At 40.5% G+C, this 21,073-nt stretch overlaps 1 protein-coding gene across 6 annotated transcripts in view; it reads right to left on the bottom strand.

Annotated features, from left to right (window-relative positions):
* The window catches only part of LOC108028492 (adenylyl cyclase 78C), a 32,940-nt gene that overhangs the window by 9,333 nt on the left and 2,534 nt on the right, over positions 1–21,073 (bottom strand). For 3 of the 6 annotated variants that reach the window (XM_050885965.1, XM_050885966.1, XM_017100366.3), the window contains exons 2-8: positions 10,852–11,195; positions 2,465–2,957; positions 2,094–2,400; positions 1,389–1,693; positions 789–930; positions 474–655; positions 201–402 (exon numbers count right to left, since the gene is read on the bottom strand). In XM_050885965.1, coding sequence (XP_050741922.1) covers positions 201–402; positions 474–655; positions 789–930; positions 1,389–1,693; positions 2,094–2,400; positions 2,465–2,957; positions 10,852–10,895 — 1,675 coding nt within the window. In that variant the 5' untranslated portion in view covers positions 10,896–11,195. Of the gene's footprint in view, positions 1–200; positions 403–473; positions 656–788; positions 931–1,388; positions 1,694–2,093; positions 2,401–2,464; positions 2,958–5,376; positions 5,955–10,851; positions 11,196–21,073 lie in introns of those variants that run through there. The other 3 variants (XM_050885967.1, XM_017100368.2, XM_050885968.1) reach the window with 3 other exon arrangements.

The raw sequence follows: 21,073 nt of genomic DNA, 5'->3' as shown, positions 1-21,073 counted from the left end.
TAAAATAGTAGTAGTAATTTAAGGGCTTGAATAATTTTATTTTGCGTAGTTTTAATGAATAAAAATTTAAAAAATGCATATGAAATTTAACATAAAAAACAAATAAATGCTGAAATGTTATGGTAAACTCTACGAAAAATGTTGTTTTTAGGCCAAAGGCACTTGAGATCGTATAATGTGATCCAGGAATTTGTACTCACTAGAATCCAATAGTTTCTGCGTTCTCTGAAGCTCCTTTTCGGACTCCTTCTTGTGCTCCATGGCCTTGTGGGTCTCGATGAATGCTAATCGTTGGCCGCGATCCGTGAGATACTTCGTGTACATACCAGCCACGTTGATGGCCGTGTAAAGAATGAAGTTGGCACAGATCTGGAACAGAACGCACTCGGCATTGATGGTGGCCTGCGGACAATGGTAGATCCCGAAAATGTAGGCAAAAGTCACAAAACGATTCTCGCCGGCAGGCCAATTACCTCGGTGTGCTGCAGTTTGATGATGGTAATCACGGCCAAATGACAGCTGGCCGTGATGGTCCCGCCCACCACGCACCACTTCAGGGGCAGGGGCAGCATGGCGTAGGGCACGAAGATGACGAACAGGATGTACCACACCAGGTACTCCCGATCGGCGAATCCCACGCCCTGGCCAACGAATCCTGTGCGGCAAGATGGGAAAACGGAAAATCGGTGCTAGATGCGCAACGTTTACGACTCATCCCGCAGGGGACCCAAAAAGGATTAGCCATTTGACGGTCCGTGCAGGTGACGCATGATTTACGACCCACTCACCCTGGATGTTGAAGAGCACCCATGTGCAGACCGCCGCCCAGTGCAAATAGTTGTTGGCGAAGCAGCGCCAGTAGCCCAAAAAGCAGATGGCCATGTTGGCAATCCCGCAGCAGACCGACCATGTGATGGCCGTCGCCATGCTCTGCAGGGAAATAAAGAAAAACAGTTCGTTATTAAACTTCCTCAGGGCAGAAAGCTGACATTTGAAAAATGTTTACCAATAAATGAAATTGGGAAAATAATTTATAACTTATTTATACTTAAATAATTCCCAATTTGTTCAAGGAACGCTCTATAGTATATGATTTTATTTTTATACAGTTTCTAATTGATATAAGCAACCCAAAATTCAATAATTGTAAACCAATAAATGTAAAAGGAATAACTAAAATTTAACTCATTTAAAATAAATCGGCACTAAGCTCATTCGTTCAAAAGATGTGACACTTCACTCTATATCATGAATTATGTCCTAGCGATAATAATAATCAACATAAATTAATCTTTCCGTAATAAAGTATATTAGTTAATTGTTTTGTCGACGTTTGATTGAATAGTATTACAAAATACACCGTTTAGTAAGAGGATATTTCCACTCACCGTTCCTCCCTCGCTTTCAAGGGGACCAAGTTCACTCCTCCGCATCATCCAGACGAAGGCCAATACGATCTTGAGCACAAAGTCCACCACGTTCACAATGATCAGCGATTTCTGGCGCTGGCGATGCGTGTAGGTCAGGTAGGATCGTTCCAGGGAACTCTGCTTGAAGGAGTTCGTTAATGAGGGACAAAGGATTCCCTTGACCACGTTGCCACTCTTGAAGGCGGAATACATCTCGTTGTTGAGGGGACGTTGCGATTGGCCACCGATGCTGGCTAGGGAGTTACCCGATTCCATATCGTGTTCTTAAGATGATATTGAAAAATATATTTATTATTTTAATAAACCATGCTATAAAATCTTTAACAAAATGTTATAGTATTTTGTGGTATTTGGAAGGTTAATAAAGAAAATGTCTTAATTGAATATTAAATTTCTAAATGATATCCTGAAATTAATTATAAAAGCTGGTGGAAAATATATTATGCTTTTAATAACAAAGCTTTTGAAGCTATAAATATCTTAGTGGGTTCTTAGTGGAACGCCCTGGTAAGTTCTATGGAACCAATAGGCTTAGGGGCTTTACGCGGTCTTAGCTCCCCCAATACTAAATGCTATAAACAGTTTTGTGGGTCAGAGCTCCTTGGGGTGGTGACCACACTTAGACCCCCCATTCCATTTCCGGGATTTGGAGTCCCCGCTTACCGAAATTGCTGTTGCCAAAGATGCTGCAGCTCTCCGTGCGGCGCTTGGGTCCGTAGGCCCGCTTGGCCTCCACAATCCGTACGGACTGCACCCGCAGCGGCGTCTGCTTGGCCACGCCCCCGCGCAGGGGGCCGCCCTGCTGTTTCTTGCGCAAATTGGACAAAATTGATGTGGTGGAGGCACGCAGCGATGGCGGCAGCTCGCCAGTGTCCTCCTCCATCTGGGCCCCGTCGCCGGGAAGTCGGGGGATTTTCGACATGTCCGGAGTGGCTATCGTTGTGGCGACTGCGGCTGCGGCTGCATCCTGCTGTTTTTTGGTTTTAGCTCGGCTTTAATTAGTCCTAAGTGCGTGGGCACACATATTAACTTACCTCGCAGGATGCGGCAGCTGTGGCTGTAGCCGTGGCTGTCGAGGATGTGGCCGCCGCTGTTTCTGTTCCCGTTCCTGTTCCTTTTCCTTTGACCGTAATCTGCTCATCATCCGAGGTCTGCGCTGCGGGATTACTTAGACCCAGACCATCGACCTCATCCTCATCGTCATCATCGTCCCCCTCCAGTTTCAGGTCGTCGATTTGAGCCAAGGCAATGGCGCCCCTTTCCACCGCCCGCCGAAGGACCACCCTCTCGTCGGGATCTGCGTCCGCCTTCTTCCCCGGAGCACCACCCCCTGGTGGCGCCTCCTCTTTCGTGTCGCCCACCCCCTGTGGGAGGTCGGGCGGCGCGGAGTGGGTCACACTGTTGCTTTGCCGGCGCTGCTGCAGCGAGAACGCCGACGAGGGCGTCGCACTCAGCTGCCGCATGTGCACCTCGTCCGAAACCAACTTGTCGTCGTCCATGTTGGCCAACTGCCCCTCCTCCGCGGTCCTGAACAGAGAAAAAATACCCAGAAAAAGTATTTTAAAATTTATATCAAGTGTTTCTCAGCATTTTAAAAATTAATATGGACACTGAATTTAAAATATTTTGAGTAAATTACTAATAAAAAGATAAAACTTCCCACTTTAGAATTTTTATATATTTTTTAAATTAAAATGTTTTAAATTGTCTGAATAGTTGTTAAAAATTTAAATGTTTTAAATTGTCACAAGTTCACTCGAATTTCAGTGCAATTATGTGAATATCATACGAGTATTTGTAATAATACACATTGTTATTTTGAATCGAATCAAATTTAAGTCTTCTAATAATTTTTCACAGTGTACTTAAATTGTTTAAATCAGCCAGTTTTCAATTTCTATTTTCCCTTTGAAGTTAAAACGCCGCCTAATGAATGTAAACATCTTGGTGGCGGAAATTGAAATTTAAAATGTTGAGAAGTGTAAATTAATTTGCAAGAAGTGAGAACGAAATATTCTAGGAAAAACCCTTACATTTTCTTCGCCTCTTTATGCTGAAGTATTAAAGACCACTCAAATAAGTTTGTGTTGTAACACGCTATTAAATATTTTCTTATTTCCCCAATAAAAGTAATAGGCATTATGTTGAATTGAAATTAATTTGCATCTCTATGGGTGGTCTCTTTTGGCTCTTTCAATATTTCTTAACACAGCATTAAACTGTCTTTGTAAAATCGCCAAACCTTCAATGAATGTCTATGTATTAATTCCTATTTATTGGGTTATTGTTTCCTTGGAAGGTCAAAATCGATATTGAAATCGCGTAAATTTAATTACATTACATGGTGGTATTTAAAATAAGTGTTCTTGTTTAATATTTCAGAGCGAGCATTATTTTGTGGCTGCTTTTCCTCTTCCTTAGTTATGACACAATTTACTGTCAGTCCCAATATTGTAATTTATGTGCTTAAATTTCAAGCTGAAGGCTGCTTTATTTGATTATTATTTATTGCAATGCCATTAAGGCGCAAACCGAAATCGAAATTCTTGAAACGAAATTACACGATTTGTGGCATTTGAATAATTCTTTGATTTCGGTGATTTATGTCTCGACAATCTGTCAGTAAGAGCCTTCAAATTTCGTTGACAAAGCGGGGGTTTCGGATTATAAGAGCCCCTGAATTATTTCGTGTTTATTGAGTTGTTGTTGTTTTCAGCTGATAACAGACCGGATGTGTATGTGTGTATGCCGTATAGCAGCTTATTTGATGTTAAATTCCCGATGCCGCAGCGGAAACGCAGAATGGCCAGGAAAATCAGCTCGGCGAGAGAGGAAAATGGCGCGTTGATGTCGTTGTCATTATTCAAATTAGCAGTGAGACACTCACACACACGACTGCACACACACACGTGCAGGCACGCGCATCTAAATGTGCACAAACACACACGCATTGCCCGGCAAACGTAGCACACTTTTCAGGGAAAGTGAATTTAAATCTAGCTAAGGGGACATCACAAAAAAAGGAAATACCAATAAGTCGGGGGGTCAGCCAAGCCGTGTCGGGATGTCTATGGATATACATATCATGGCGCACACATATCGATTAGGTGTCACTGATGGAGAAAGCAAACTTTCCTCTTTATTATACTTTAACGCTATTACATGGTGTTGAATCTGTGCTAAAGAGTAGCGATTCCTATAAAAACATATTTATGCATTTATCTGACCTTTAGTACTTTCTTTATAATTTTATTACCAATGATATGTGAAATATCAGCTTAACACTGCAATTTTATATACCTATCTTGCATCACATCAAATCCATATTTAAAGCTCTATTGAATTTTTAAATTATCCCTATTAAAACATAATTATGCATTTATGTAACCATTGATCTGTAAGATATGAGTTTATGAGTAACCCATCTTCTATTATATGATATCCATATTTAGTGCTATCTCAATATGATCCATTCCTTGCTTGCATGGCCCTCATTATCAAATTGATGTCGAGTATTATCAGCCCGAAGGATCCCAGTGTATTTTTGGACTGCTTGCGCCAGACAACTTGGATTATATTTACCTCATTTACTCGCCTAATCAGTGTGCATCGGTATCTCTATCTGCCAACCCCCACCCACATTCACACTCTCTCTCTGCAGAGCAGACCTTATCGTTTATGGGAAGTAAATGCGTTATTAGCCAAATTCAAACTCCGATTTATTTGGTGCAGAACCTGATGTGTACCCGATAACTCCCACTCTAGATGGAATTTTCCGCCATGCGTAAAAAACAATCAATTTTCACATCAATTTGCAGCGCGAGATCGCAGTTCAAGTGTAATTGTCAGGCTGTAAAGATGCGGATTTTAGCACCTCAGCGCAGAGCCAGTCGGCCATATAGCATTTAACATCTCCGCAGATGCGGCGGTTCGTCTAGATACGCACCTGTAAGCTTTAGTTTGGTCAAACAAGACGGTATCACATGCCCGATCGATCGCCACGGATTATGTTCCGTTTCACTGATTAACACATTGTCCGCGCCTGCACTACTTTTTCCGACTGGAGTTGCGGGATGAGTAATTCGGCAGAGGGAAAATCGGGCTCAGTTAACCAATCCGAATCAAGGCGATTCGAGTGGAGTTTATCGCCAGCGACGGGTCGAGATAAACTTCTAATATAATTATCGCGTATGCAAATGTGTTGATAATGGCGCAACAATATTCAAAATACAAAATCGATAAATCGAACGCAGCGTCAGGGGCTCCGCTCCCTTCATTCTCAGTTTCGAATATGCAAATACGGAAGGTAGCCAGTGATTCACCCCAGGAACTTTGCACTTTTCACCGCTTTAGACCCGCCGTCATGTACTATGCCAATGTTGATCCATACATTGTTAGCCTATATAGACATATGTTAGGTGCGACTGCTCAACAGGTTTTATTTATTATTATTATTATTATTATATTGCTGCCGCCAGCGGCTTGCCTTGGTTAAATAGTATTTTTCGCGTCTTTCACATCGGACTGGCGTTTGACAACTGAGCGAGAAAAAATCGCCATCGCCGGGATATAATGTGATACTGTCGAGCGTTATTTTGGTTTGGGCACTGGCTTCTCTCCGAATTCTCCGCACATTGCTCTTCCTCTCGCGGTGACGCCAAGTGAAATCAGTTTGGTCAACAATGTTGCTGATATGGTAATTGACTCCAGTCCGCCCGGTTGGGAATGGTAATGATAATTATGATGGGTTCCTAAATGATAATCACAGTTGATGGTAATATCTTTGGACGCAGCAGTGCGGGTGGACTTAGGTTAGTTCGTCTGACTTATTAAATATTAAAGCCCTTTATTAGCAATATCGTAACACTGTAAGTAAGTTTTTGTCTTAAATAAGTAATGCTATATTTTTCATATGACTAAAAAATCTTGTTCATTCATTGGCAGCTTAATGAATTTTGTTTTCCAATAACATTTTTCTGACACATTTAGCCAGAAGTAGAAAAAAACAAGAAAAGCTTCCCCTTTGGAATTTTTAATTTTTATCATATTTTGCCACATTTACGCAGAATTCCGTTTGTAGCTTGGGGCAAGTACAACCATTTTAATTGAAGTGTCCCCAGCATGAGCATATTTCAAATTTTCAGATATTTCCGTGCTAACACTTAAAAGCTTATTTCGTTAAGAAAAAAGGAACAAGGCCTATTGCTTATAGCTATTCAAGTTTCATTTTAAAGATACCTATGCCCTTGCTTTTGCCAATTTCCTGTTGGGCTTTAGGGGAGTGTTTGTGCCAATGCTCAGATATGGAATGTCAAAGGCACGTCTGCAATGCCGGCTCTTATTTATATAGACAAACAGTGGGGATAGTTTCAAGCCGCCAATCAGCCGTTTCAGCCACCCACTTTTGGCCCAAAGGGCTGGGGAGCCAAGGCCGAAAGGTGGGCCAAGAAACAGTGGGGCGGGGGCAGTAGTCAGTCCTTTTTATGAGCTTTTGTTGGCTTGTTGAATTTATGGCCATAAGAAACTTGTTAAAGCACATTATTGGGTGTGTAACAAGTGTGTGTGTGTGTGTGCTGGTGTGTGGGTTTGTTTGCTTTTGGTGCTGCGACTTTCGAGTTGCAGACTCAGAAAAAGGGGGCGGTGGAAAAGGGGGTCTTAGGGCGGCAGCTGCTAAGCTAAGTAGATTAAAGTCATATTTACACGTCTTTGCTCTATGTGTGTGCACCGGAAAAAATACTTAAGTTACATTGACATCCTTGATATAAATAAGTTCTATAATTAAGAGGAAAGTTCAGCCCCATAACTTCTTTATCAAATGCCTAATTATAAGAATCAAAAAGGCTTTACCTTGAAATGGCTCTAGACAATTACGCTTTCCATTATAGGTGAGTAGGTTCTTAAAGTATTTTTATTTAGAGTTCTGTGGTTAATTACGAAAAATGTCCTAATTATTTTTAGGGCTTATAGTTATAATTTCATTAATATTTTTCTGTGTACGTGGGTCTCTGCGGTTGTATTTGAGTTTGTGCTCTGCGTTAAGTGGCAGCAATTAACACTTGACATATTTATGCTTAACCCGGGGCCGCAACGGGCGGTTCCCATGCATTATTGTCATGCCCCGCTGCCACCAGCAACAACAACAACCAGACCAACCACTTGGCAAGGTTGAGCCATCGATATGGCCACAACTACAACGACTGCTTCTGGGATGTCTGGCAAGCTGCTTAGTTTATTTATTAAGCGTTTAAGCCCTTCCGAAAGGGGCGAGGCCATATTGCCGGAGGGGCGTGGCTTTCGCCAAGCGTTTCCTATGGTTTCAGGCCAGTGTGTGATTATGGCTAATATTTAAAGATAATTAGTTAAAGCTTGGCAGGAGAAAATATCTCAGGAGGATGCAGCTTTAACTAACTGATTTGTCGGGTGGTCAAAGGAAGCCTAAACTAATAAAGGGGTTAATTAGATACCGAGATTCAAGATTTATTGGTCAAAAGATTCAAATATTAATTAAATAAAACATGTTATTTGATTATTTACGAACATTTTCTATTTGTAAGATATAAATAACACGTTTAAAAACACAAGTTAAAGGTAAAGTCTAACTGTTAAGGCTAATTTTAAAAGGGATAAATATTTGTAGCACAGAAACCGAACTACTTCTAAGCTAGGGATACAAATAAGGGAAATTGATGACATTGCCATTACCCTCATAACTGTCTCCGAACCCCGGCCATAAAATCAATTAATACAAGCCATCAGCATAATTTTATTGGTAATTAATTTCCGGCGCAGGTCAGGAAATGGCAGCCATCAGAATGACAGCGGAGCAGGCCAAAGCCAACGCAGCAGGTGGCCAATTCGCCGCAACGGGAATCAGCCAACGGCCATCTCTGTTATGGATATGGCCATGTCTTCGGCAACTTCATTTGGCTAAGAGTCCTGGCCGATAAAGGACCCTTCGGGCAGGCAGAGAGACACCTTATAGCAAAGCATTCCATATATATGTATACCCACTCGCCCGTGGGTATGTGAGTGTGCGGGATTTGGGTTAATGTCGACATTGGTCAACATGGGTGTGCAATTGAAAGCGAGCAACAAAGCAGAAAATAGAAAAATTACTCAGCGGCTCAGTTTGGGTCAGAAAAAGGAGTAAAGGAACCCATAAAAAAGGACAAAGGACTTGGTAAGAACAAGTTGTTCCTTACACTGGGAAAATACATTGGAATCCCAGGAAAAAAATACACAAATTAGGTAAATTTAAAATTAGGTTTATTATGAAGCATATTTTAACCATTTTTATAACCATAGTTTTTTTTTTGTAAAGTTGTTTTTTGTAAATTTGTATTTGTGCAATCTATTTTTCTCGAGTGCACTTTAAATCCTCCGGGAGAAAAGGAAATCGAACTTGTTTGGGTATCAATCAGAGTTGAACAAATAAATTCTGTCATTGTGGGCTCGAAACCTCAGCTGGCACTTCGTGGCGGTTCTTTAAAATACCATTATTATTAGATTTTCTCGTGTTCGTCCCTGTTACGCATTATTATGCAGAAAATGCGCTTAGCCCGGACCACGGCTTTGATGTCCTTTCGCCGCTTTGTGGCTCGAATCAAAGTATTTCTTATTTGACGGCTGCCTCTGATTTGGGTAAACACATTTAAAATCAAAAGCAATCAGGACGCAGCCTCAGTGGCAGAAGAAAAAGGCAATAAGCCGTGTAAGTGGCCACTTTTAAAGCCGGCAATCAAGTTAGCCAGTATTCGAAGGCCATTAAATTTGACAAATCGCTGGGCTCGTACCCCGAAACCCAAACCTCAAATCCCCGCAAAATGGTATGCCAAGTACTCTTGACATTTGCCAAAGAAGTCTCGCAGACTCGCCGGGACACGGCTATTTATGTTTATGGCTTACTAATTAGCTTTAGTCGCTGCAGCAAAAGTTTTGCTCGCATTAAAAGTCGCGCTATGTATTTTCCACTTTGCTCTGGCTACATACTCTTTTCCCCTTCGGGGACCTTTTCCTTGCTCCATTGTTGTTTGTCATTAAAATTCACATTTTATAGCAGATTCGGTTGGCTTTTACCTAGTTTCTGCGACAGAATTTCCCGCACCCCACCGATTCGGGCGTTTGTTTACCACGGGTAAAAAGAAAATTTGCATAGAAAAAGAAATTTGCATGGCATTAAGCAGACGCTTCAACTTGCCCTGACATCTACAGCTGCTTTTCCATGAGGTTGGGGTTGATAGCTTGAACCATCGAGTTCGGCAGGATGCGAAATATTAAATTTACGGCCAGTAAGTTATGTTTATTCCTGGGGAGAGACAGTCCTTCCTAAGTGCTTCTAAGAGAGCGAACTTACTCACAGCAATTAAAGCAGTTTAATCGCATACAGCTAAGCGCCCTGGCCTTAGATTTTATTACTTCATTATTTTCCCTTTTTATTGCCAAGCCTGCTATTATTCGCCTCAATGGTTGAGGAAGTTCCACCCTTCCTTGCGAAATCTATTTAAAACTGGGTCGAAAAGTTGTTTTCCTGTCCGTTATTATGTAATTAAAACTGCATAATTCGATTAAGTCACGAGTCCTTTGTGGTCCTTGCTGTTTACTCCGAAGTGACATCAGTGGCCACGCGGCGTATGCGCAATTTCCCAGGCACCTGATTGGCCAGTGAACCAAATGTGGCAAAACATTGTTTTGATCTTTCCTGGAATTTTTCACACACTCATTTGCAGTCACTTAAAGGTTCTTCCCCCCGAAACAAGTCCATTGAGCTCGGGATTGGAGTGGAGACAGCATCTTTGTCAGACGCGTCGTCTGTTGCCATTTATAAAGCATAATTGAAATATGAGATTGACATTGAATACCAGTGGCTTTGTTGCTCTAGTCGCCTTTTGTTCCCCGGCTTTCATATTGTTGGGGGACCTATTTAATTGATTATTGTAAATAGAAGTGGAGCGGAATTGGCGCCTCTCTCAAGCTACAGTCAGGCTTCTATAAGCTAGACTCTTAAATTTTAAATACTGAAGCTGCACATAGCCAATAATCTTTGCTTTTATAATATGTCTTAAAAATATTTAAAAAAAAATTTTTTAAATAGTTTGTAAGATATCTTTTCAAAATTGTTGTAGAAGATAAAATTAAGTATAAATATAATTTCCCACATATGGTATTTAAAAATTCGTGGTACTTAAAGAATCTTTATATTGAAATATTTAGCTCTTTTTACCCAAAATTTTTGCCTTTAAATTAGCAAAATTCTATAGTAAATTCTTTCTGTGCTTCCTGTTAGCTTTAATCAGGTTCTGTTGCTGGCCCTTAGATGTCTCAAAATTTACCACGAATTCCGAATGTGGGTGGCATCGATACCGTCGACAGCTCTAAAGCCCCAACATTGTGCCGCACTCTTGGCCAAACTGTCAACACTCACCTGAGGCAAATGCGCTCCTCCTCCTCCTCGAGTTCCACGTCCATTGTGCCAGAGGATTCTGTCTATTGCTACCCCCGAGATTCTCCTTTTTTGCCGCTCGACGGCGCTCGTCAAGTAAGAGTTTTAACTGCCAACGGCAGCGGCACTACGAATCCTTGAGCTTGACAAGAGGTTCTTTTCTGCGCTGTCGAGGCTTTAAGCCACCTCAAAGTGATTTAAGCTGTTGTCAATTTGCCTAATGCCGCCATACAAAAGGCAAAACGAGACAGGATCCAATGTCCGTTGACGATGAACGTGTGTTTCATCCTGCCAAGGAATCCGCTCCTCAGTTCGACCGCCAAAATCTGCAAGCAGATAAGCGGAAAATCACATTTAGCCTTCTTAATAAACTCAAGAATCTCTTTAAACTTCGCGGAAAAGAAAGGAAAAACCCACTTCGCCTTCAGACACTTTCTCCTCGAGTCGTTCACATTTAACAATGGCAGTATATAATTTAATAAATAGTTGCAGTTGACAGATTTCAAGTGGGTGTGGGTGCGACAGAGCGGCGAACACTACACGTCATCGGGTCTATAAGGCAACATATATGTGTATACGTATTGCTATAGGGATGGTGACAAGTGCAAAAGTGTGCACAGTAAGTGGCATAAAAAAGAAGCCAAAGGAAACAAAGGAAGTGTCTGCAAGTACCCGATAGAACCGAAAATCGTATGCTCTCATCCAAGATAGTTAGATCTGCAACCTAAAAGTTATAACAAAAAATTAAAAAACATTAACAGCCTTTAAAGAAGTTTACACTGTTATAAGCAATGCCTATTCAAGGGTTTAAAGACATTTATCATATTTCTTATTAGAAGGTAGGTATGTAGTACTTCGAAATAAAACATATTTCCTCCTGAAAAAAATAATGGGAAATGAAATTCTTTTCCCTAATATATCAGACTTACATTCCTGGGCAAATTAAACTAAAATAGCAATGCCAGAATCTTGACAAAGAAAATAAGCCAGGGGATGGTAGAATCAGTGCACTCAGTCATATTGGTTTGTGTATGTTAGTCACTCTTACTTTGCCATTTAAACTGTCGCCCCTTGGTGTGAGTGGGGATGGGAGTGGGAGTGTCTGCTTTTGGTGCTCCTCCACATAAGGCAAACACTAGAAATGTCAAATGTTTTGCCTCAACATGTGCGCCCTGTCCAGTAGGAACCGGATGCGGAGGAGGAGCAGGATAGGGGCAGGACAGGAGCAGCAGTCAGGGACATTTGTCGAGCTGTTGGCTGTTTTTTATGTCCTGCCCATTTCCATAGCAAATGGTACACAGAAAAAAGTACCTAGATATATATTTTCAACAAAAGTTTACATAATATATCAAATTGTATTATTGTATTTAAATGGAAATCGTGTAAGCTTTGGTTTTTAAAATTATCTAAATTTTTTAAAGATATATGCGAAATAATACAAAATCCCAGCTAATTTATAGAATTGTTGTACGTAGAACGTTCATAATAATATGAACGTATCTATCTGTAAACAGAAGAAGAGACCAGTTCCTTTAAGGTATATTCGAATATTTGCCTTAGAAACTCTTGCTTAAGGTAAAAACATTCCGTGAAGATGATGGCGCATCTGTAGTGTGAACGCCTTCATCATTAATATAACATTCGACAACGACGTGAGTAGTCTAAACAGGCTAAACTCTTAGAAACCTTAAAAAGGCTAAAACATTTTTGTAAATATTTTTCTAAAACCCTTGTTTTTTCCTGTGCACCATTATTGGCCCTGAAAGCCACTCGGAGCATGCAACACCCAGTCAGATTCAATCAGTGCGTGCAACTCGCGGCCACTTGGCGATACTGTCTGCGGTTCGCCTGTTCCGCAATTGGATGAGATGGGCGGACGATGCGATGCAGTGGGATCCTCGAACCGTCCGTTTATTATTGAGCCATAAAACACAATTTAATGTCATTGAACAGGAGGCACTTAACCGCCATCGCCACCGAGTACACGGTGTCTATTAGTCCGATAAAGTGGCGTTAAGTCGGCAATTCGTCATTGTAAATGTATGTCAGCTATGCGCCTGATCCCCTTATGCAGAGTATGTTTTATTGCCCCCCTAGAATATTTATCGGATAGCGATGATATACTATATATATGTTTTACGGCTCTGGCTATGATTTATATACATCCTGTTGCGTGAGGATATTCCAGCAATTTCCTCTCCTTTCATTTGATTTCTTGTTTCTTTTTTTCGTTTTGCGTTTTTCCCTTCCTGCGCCTGACAATGTAACCAGTTTACGACACTGCTCGCCGAGTTTCTGGTCTGTCTAACATGTGGCTGGATGAGGTGGGGGTTCCTCGTTTTCAATTGCCCTCACCACCGGGCACGGTAACATCCGAGGAGACGACGACTTAAAGTCGAGTGTTTCTGAGTCCTGCCTAAAAATGAGTTTTAAAAACCTACTCTCAAAGGCGGATTCTGTGTGTGACAGTCATCAGCAGGTGAGTGTCCAATCCCCATTTCCCATCCCTACGGAGCTCTGCCCAAATCCGCTTGGCTATGCGTCCCTATATCTCCTGTGTGTGTGGAGGCCACAAAAAAGAAAACACCGGGGTTTACGACACTCGAATGGCCGAGTGTGTATGGGTTTTTGGGGCCGGGGAAGGACTCATCACCAGTGGCAGTAAATTGAGTGTAAATATTCCTACGATTGTTTTGTTGCCACTGTTGCTGCAGCTGAGTTGTAAAAAAATTTTGCGAGCTGCGTCAAAATGTCAGGCACATCGATTTATGTCGCATTCTGCTAGCACTTCGTAGTTTTTGCAAGGGCTGCCAAGCCACCTAGAAAATACCCTAAACATGGCCTATATTAAATTTAGTTAAACGAAAGTGCTTACATAACGAGTTTTCAAAATCACTGTTGGCATTATGGGACTACCAATTTAAAAGCATTTTTTCTGGCTATGATTTTTAATCGCAATAATCGTTACATTTTTTACTAGTAAGAGGGTAATTCCGTTAAAACATTAAGATTAACAATTGAAATACAAGGAGAGAGTATTTTAATAGTCTTCGAATTGAAGATATAAAATATACGGCAATCTCATTTCGGTTTTATTTTTTCTGTTTGTGTATTTTTGCCAAGTGTATTTATCGTCGATGCTATCCTGTTTGCTTGGGCAAAACAGTTTGCGCCATCGCGCGGCTGAAAATAATTAAGTTTCTGATTCATGTCGACACCAGAGGGACAAAGGCGACTCAACTACTCATCTTGCTAAAGGGTCAGCGAGGTTCTGGCAAGGACATGCAGCTTGCAATCGCTTCCACGGGTCCTTTGTTCCTTTGCTTCCTTGGCCGCCTGCCACACTCGCGCATTAAGCCAGCGATTTATGTTGCATGAACGGAGCGATGAACAAACAAACGGACCACAGATCCTGCAATCCGAGTGGCCCCTTCCTTTGTTTGTCCAGCAGCCAGGGGTGCACATCCTCGCCAAGCACGCTCATGAATAAGCATTCTCCCGACCGGTTAGCCGGCTTGCAGTTCCAGTTACTGGCCCAGATACTGGACAATTATGCGCTTCTTAAAAATAAATTAATGGCCAACTGGCAATAGTGGGAAACCGGAGAGAAAGGCAGCGGGCAGAAAGGCAGCGGCGACTACGGCAACGGACACTCCCGCAGGTGAACTCCAGCGGACCTTTTTAATTAATTACTCGGCACGGGTCGCCAGCAAGGAGTCTTTGATAAGCCCCAGCTAACATGGACTAAGTTTTTACGATCGCCGCGGGACGGATTGTAAAATATTTGTTGAGTTTTAATTAGAGCGATTAGTAGCCATTACATCATATTATTCTGTAGGCTTTTAATAAACGGGTTTGCAAAAAAAAATATGTTCGTGATGATTTTTTTTTTAATTTTATTATTATTATTTACTCGTTCTCCTGCTACATTTGTTTTATTCATTTATTATATCATCTAATAAAATGTTTCGGTTGTAATTTTGTAGGCTTTAAATAAAGGGAATAAAATAAAGTATACTTTTTTAGAAAAATAGTTTTTTTTTTAACTTTTATAAATGTGGAGATTTTGTTCTTAAGAATAGCACACTGCTACCCAATTGGAGGAATTTTATAGTATTAAATAATGCTTATGCAGTATTTACCAATGTGTGCTATTACATTTTTTATCCATTTATTAGATCGTTCAACAACATATTCTCTATTTAATTCGGACAAATCACAATTTTGACTGTCCGCTATTCCCGCTCTTCGCCACATATCTCATATCAATCAAATTCTACGTTAAACCCCCCACAGAAAGGTAAATTAAAGCTTCATTGCTTTTTCTCTCATTTAAAAATAATTGGAAACTCAAAAATACATTTTGTATTTTTAAGCTATATTCAGATTTTCTCTGCGTTGCATTTTGATTTATTTTAATGGCATGCAAACGAATCAAAATCAACTTTTGACTCCGGGCACACGTGGCGTATGCGCAATTTGATTCGATGGCCGTCCAAAATCGTTGCCTACTTTCGGGCGGTGCCTTTTTCTAGCGGCCATATTAATGGCCTTTTTAAATTGCCGAATAAATATGGAACGGGGCAAACATAATTTATTATTTAATGCTTTTCAGTTTTAATTTCATGCGTCCGCCGTCGGCGCCGCAGCGGTGTATTTAATTGAATCGAAAAATGAATGTTGCACGCGCATAAATTGAATCAGTGCCCTGGAATTGAGTAAGTTTTTGCGTAAAGGCGTGACTGCGGACAGGTGTCGACCAAAACGGGGTGTGTTTATGCCTTTGCCAAACACATTTTACATCCACCGCCGTGGCAATTTATTTTAATTTCCCACAAAATGTGTGCTAATCATGGCATTCGTCCGTTTACATTATGCGGTTGGTTTTCCCTTTCAGTTTTTGCAGAACGTGCATGCAGTTTTAGTTGCATGCATTAGTTGCAGCTGCATATTACATGAGTTGCCGCAGGAATGCTTTCACCACTGCACTTTGGGATTCAGCGTTTTATGCTAGTCACCGCCACTGAAAGCCAAAGATTCCTGCTGCCTGATAAAGCGGCAACATTAATGACCAACCCTCATCAGTGGGTAGCTAAATAAATCATCTGCTTTAGCATCGTCCAATCATGCTTTTAATATTCGTATATAAACATAAAATGTTTGTATTTGCCGTAACTTGACTGGCAAACGACACAATAAACAGAGCGGAAATAAAATTCATATCCAGCCAAATTGTTTACACAAAGGGAAGAGCTTGCCTTTTATGAGCCACTGGTTAAAAAAGGGGTAACACCTGGCGGGACGAATGGGCAAGGGGCAGGAATGAAGCATATTAAACTTTAATTCCACAACAAAGCCGTAAAAATGAAACAGGAAACGTATAGCCCCCAGGCCACATCAAACGCATTGCACTAAGCCGGACGGCTCACTTTGTCTCCCGTCTGTGCACCGAGAGAAAAATGTAAGTAAGGTAGTCAAATGATAGGAAATACAATTGTGGCACTTCAATTTAAATACCTCTATTAAAATAAATAACCAATATTCGGACCTTAAAAATGTATATTAACACAGAAAATATTTTTTGATTATTTTAATAGCTCTTTTAATTTACAAACAACTCTTTATTTAAATAACATATTTGAAAATGAAATATACATCAATCATAATTTTCAAAATACATGCAATACATTGAAAAGATGTATACAAAAATGGTTTTCAAAAAGAACCTAAAGATTGCGAAACATAAAAAAAGTAATTATATAACTACCATTTTTCTCTCTGTAATTGTGTGTGATAACCCCTTGCCCTCCGAAAACGCCGCTTTGCAATGTAAAATATTTGAAAATAAAATATGCTCTTCGTTTTGGCCGGGCCAAGAGCCAATATGAGACGGCAAGCATGGCCAACGACAAACTCGCAAAAATGTTGCATAAATTAAGCGGAGAACAAATGCTGGAAAATTGGCAAAGAGTGGGTATTTGGAAAGGGGGGCTTGGAGGCTTGGGGTTTTCCATGGACCATCAGCCATTGCCTTGACTCTGACTTTGAGTGACGTTGAAGCGTGTCTTAAATTATGATTAAGCAGGGGAATTAAATGGTTTGTGTTTAGCCCTAATGTCTACATTGCCATTAAGCCGCCTCCTCCCGGCGAGAAAATCCCCCACCAGCTGGAAAATTAATGAAAACTGTTGCGAGTTTCAATTATGTTTTCCTTTCTGGCCATCGCCCCCGCTTTCTCATTTTCCCCTTTTCGGACAATGACAAACTACTTGCATGTGTGTGCCTTTGTTTACTTTTCTCTCGGCTCTGAAAATTATTATCTTCCCATTAATATTTCGTACGCTCGGCAGCGAAAAAAACGTAATCAAAAAATTAACTCATTGTGTGTTTTTAATTATTCAATTATTATGACTTTACGGCTGTTTGTCTTGGCAGCCGTTGCCCATTTTTTTCGGCTCATTTATATATATTTATGGCTCGAACTCATTCTGGCCATGTTTTATCAAAGCCGCAGCCAAAAACATTTATCGGCCGAGTGAGCAAACAAACGGGCAAACTGCGAAGATGTTCCAAATGCGATAAAAGACAACAAATTTCCTTTCTTCGCCGGTGTTTACCGAGAAACACGAGAATGCGTGTGCTGAGCTCACAATTGTTACAAGGAGGCAAACAATCATCGAATGGCAGCCATAACTTGTTGGAGGACTCTGGGAACTTGGATTGCAACAAGGTTGGACAGAAAAGTTACCAACTTTCCAGAACTGACAGAAAGTGGGGAAACAAGGTATGCACTTCCACACAAAGTTGTCCCGAGGGAATGGCTTCAGATTCCGTATTTAAGTTGGGTGTAAGGCATTTTCAACTAGTGACTAAAATTTCTGTTTATTTCGTAAACAAGATTATTATTTATAATTTTATCTTTAACTTTATTTATGTTTACAAACATAACAGTTATGTTAACTCATAATATTATGATTTTTATAAAAATGTACCTTTTATTCATAAAATCTTAATAGTTTCATTTTACATAAAATCCGACCGAATATCAGCCTTTCATAAAATACTGTTTTTAATTTTTAAATTGATTAATTAAATTGATTTTTATCCATCTCATTTCCAGCATAAGTGCTTCAAATTCACACCCAAGGGAACTTTCAAATTGATTTTTTAATATCCCAGTTTGCTCCCCTTAGAGTGTGCACTTGAATTCAAGAGTTTGCACTTGAATTCTGCAACTTTGTCGTTTATTTTCCAGCTTGATTAGGAGCTCTCCGCATAATCCCCCCTGATTTTCCCACACATGTGCCATGTGCTCTTGCCAATGCAGTTAAAGTTTCATATTTGTCTACTAGTTTGCGTTTTATTGTTTGCCACTTCAGCGAGCTCACCCCCCTTTTTGACCCCCTTTTAACCCGAATGCAGACTGCGATGTCCCCACTTTGTTCTAAGGCAAATAAACAGCCAGAGTGAATAAAGTGAATTTTTATCAGCTTCACAAGTAAATAGACAACAAGATATTCTTGGCAAACGCCCCCGAACGTTCACTACTGATTTCTTTCTTTCCTTGGCTGTTTTTGTTGTATTTTTCGGAACGTTTGTGCTCGTTTACTGTGTTTGGAAATTGTACATTTTAATGTTCCGCATATGAATGGATTTCGCTCTTGTTGTTGCCCATTAAAACTGAAAAAAGTGGTGGGAGAGGGGGTTAAACAAAACTGAGAAGAAAGCAAAGTCAGCCAACTAAAAATGTATGCATTTAATTGTGTATCCGTATCTGTATCTCAGTGCTTTGAACAATTCGCAAGCGAGAATTCGTTTTATCACTTTTTTGTAGTTTTCTGCTTGGCTGGCGAACAGTGAGTCATTCGGAGGTTTTATATTATGACACTCCGCTTAAATGGATTTTATGTTCGGTGCCTTTTAAGGCGGCCAAAGCCATTGCAATCCGCCAGAATTGGCATCAGCCAGGGGAGAATGCAGTTTAAAGCCTCAGAGTCTTGGGATTAAATTGTGTTGGCCCAATATTTGTATTTAAATATCAATATTTCGGACACCTCATGTGATGGACAAGCCAGCTATACATTTATTTTTACAATTTGTTTATGTACTGTTCATGGGTTTTTGGAATTTTTATCTATTCCCAGGCAGCTTAAGTGATTTCTGGGGCAGATTTTTGTCTGATTTACTAAACGGCCCGAATCTGTGTGAGGGGAAAAACTGTGTCTGCCAAAACCGCCAGCCAAAATTGTTGGGAGAAAGTTTTCCCCCAGTTGTTGCAATTTTTCCGGGTGTTTTGCTTTGTTTTGGTTTGGCTTTCCTCCTCCTCGTTTTCGATTGCAGCGCAGCCTTGGCAGCAATTTGACAGACATAAACAAAAGGCAACTGCGAACACAGTGGTACAAATCCAGGTGAAATTATCACAGATGGAATTTTTTATGCCCTTTTCAATGATTTAAAATAGGCTCGTTATAAATTTAATGTTTGCAAGTTGTATATCCAAAACAAAGATCAAATGTTTCGATTTTCTCAGTGATCTTAAGACATATTTGGGGCACAGTCTTCAGAAATATAGTTCTTGTATATCTGTAAAATTCAAACCAATTAGCAAAATATTATATTTTTAAAGATAGTTAGAGTTTTTAAATGGATTTTATAGACATAAAATAATATAGAGATTTACATAGATGATGACTTATAATTAAATTCCCAAAAAAAAACCTGAAAAAATCTAGGAACATATAATATTTTTAAATCGTTAATTTTGAAAACATTTTTGGTAGTAGAATATCATCATTAAAAAAGGAACCAGTACAATAATTATCTACATTTCCCTATACATTTTTGAGGTATTTTTAACCCACATTGCTCTAATCGACTGCGCTTGCCAATATCGTAATTAAAGTCAACATTTTGTCCGCTCATCCTGCCAGACTTACGTTTACTTTGTATCTCAAGAGTATCCTCCAGTCAGGATTAAATGCAATTGTTAGTTTTGTGGCCGGTGCAGCCACAAGTTTCGAGCCTGGCCAAAAACTGGGCTGCAATGTTTGAGCCGCAGCCAAGGGAAAAGTAACCGAGCAGCAACGGCAACCAGGACAATTAGCGCTGCCGAAACTGCTGAGCCATAAGTTTCCGTTGGCAACACAACAAGCCTCCTGTCGTCTGGGGAGCGGTGTGTCAAGTACCTCTTTCTGTTCCCAATCCCCAATCCCCGTCTTTGTTTTCGGGCCAAGCGAAACTTGCCAAGAGTCTAGTCGAGATGAAACTAAATTAAATGCGGCTGAGGAGACAATTATTCTGCCATTTATCTCTCATATGGCATAAAGTTACAAAAAGTTGGCTGTTTTGAACTCGCTTTGAGCTGCTTAGCGACACGTGGCCCACTGGCTCCTGGGGTGAACTTTTCAGCCTAGATGCGGTGCAAAGTATATTAAGTATGCGCCATGGTATCCCTCCTCCCCGGCGGATACTTTACTTTTATTTACTTGTCGCTGGGCATATTAAATTTCCATCGCCACTCCATCGCCCCAAAGTTGAATGAATGTTGTTCTCAAGGCCCCATTTCCATTGAATTACCTTCCTGGGGCGCTGCGCGAATTGAATTAAATTGCGTGATTGAAGCATAAATAAATTCATTAAATACTTTGCCGAGATGCCATAAAGCGGCCGAGTATTTTTCCCAGCTAATATTTAAGGCGTTCGATCGGATTTCCCCAGTTCTCAGCCGTTCAACAGGTCGCCGACGGCAACCTTAGTGTGGATAAAGGACCCAAGTCCTAGATTCAACTTGACCTTCTCAATGCGTCTTATTGATTCAATCATAAAAATAACTGCAGAATGTTTGTAATTCGCTTTTGTGCCTGTGCATGTATATATATTCGTATTTGTATTTGTATTTGTATCTGCCCCTGGCTTGGGCTACTCATTGCATCTTGTGCCGTGTATCTCGTATCTTGTATCTCAATGTCAAGGCTGTCTCGCAGCTGCCTCATTATGGATGAATTTCAATTGGACTGACGGATTGACAATGAAGCCAACTGCAATGGGCGGTAGCTTATGGAACGTTCAATGAATGCAGGTTGGATTTTTAAATAAAAATACCAAAGATCCTGGTGTTGCACTCTGAGAAAATTACGATTTTAGTCCAGAACAAAGTCTACAAATTAAAATATAAGGGGAATTCTACCGAAACTGTTTCGAATAA

This window comes from Drosophila biarmipes, chromosome 3L (assembly GCF_025231255.1).
Source record: "Drosophila biarmipes strain raj3 chromosome 3L, RU_DBia_V1.1, whole genome shotgun sequence".
Classification (NCBI taxonomy): Eukaryota; Metazoa; Arthropoda; class Insecta; order Diptera; family Drosophilidae; genus Drosophila; species Drosophila biarmipes.
The sequence above is the reverse complement of the archived record's forward strand: the minus strand, read 5'-3'. Positions and strand labels throughout refer to the sequence as shown.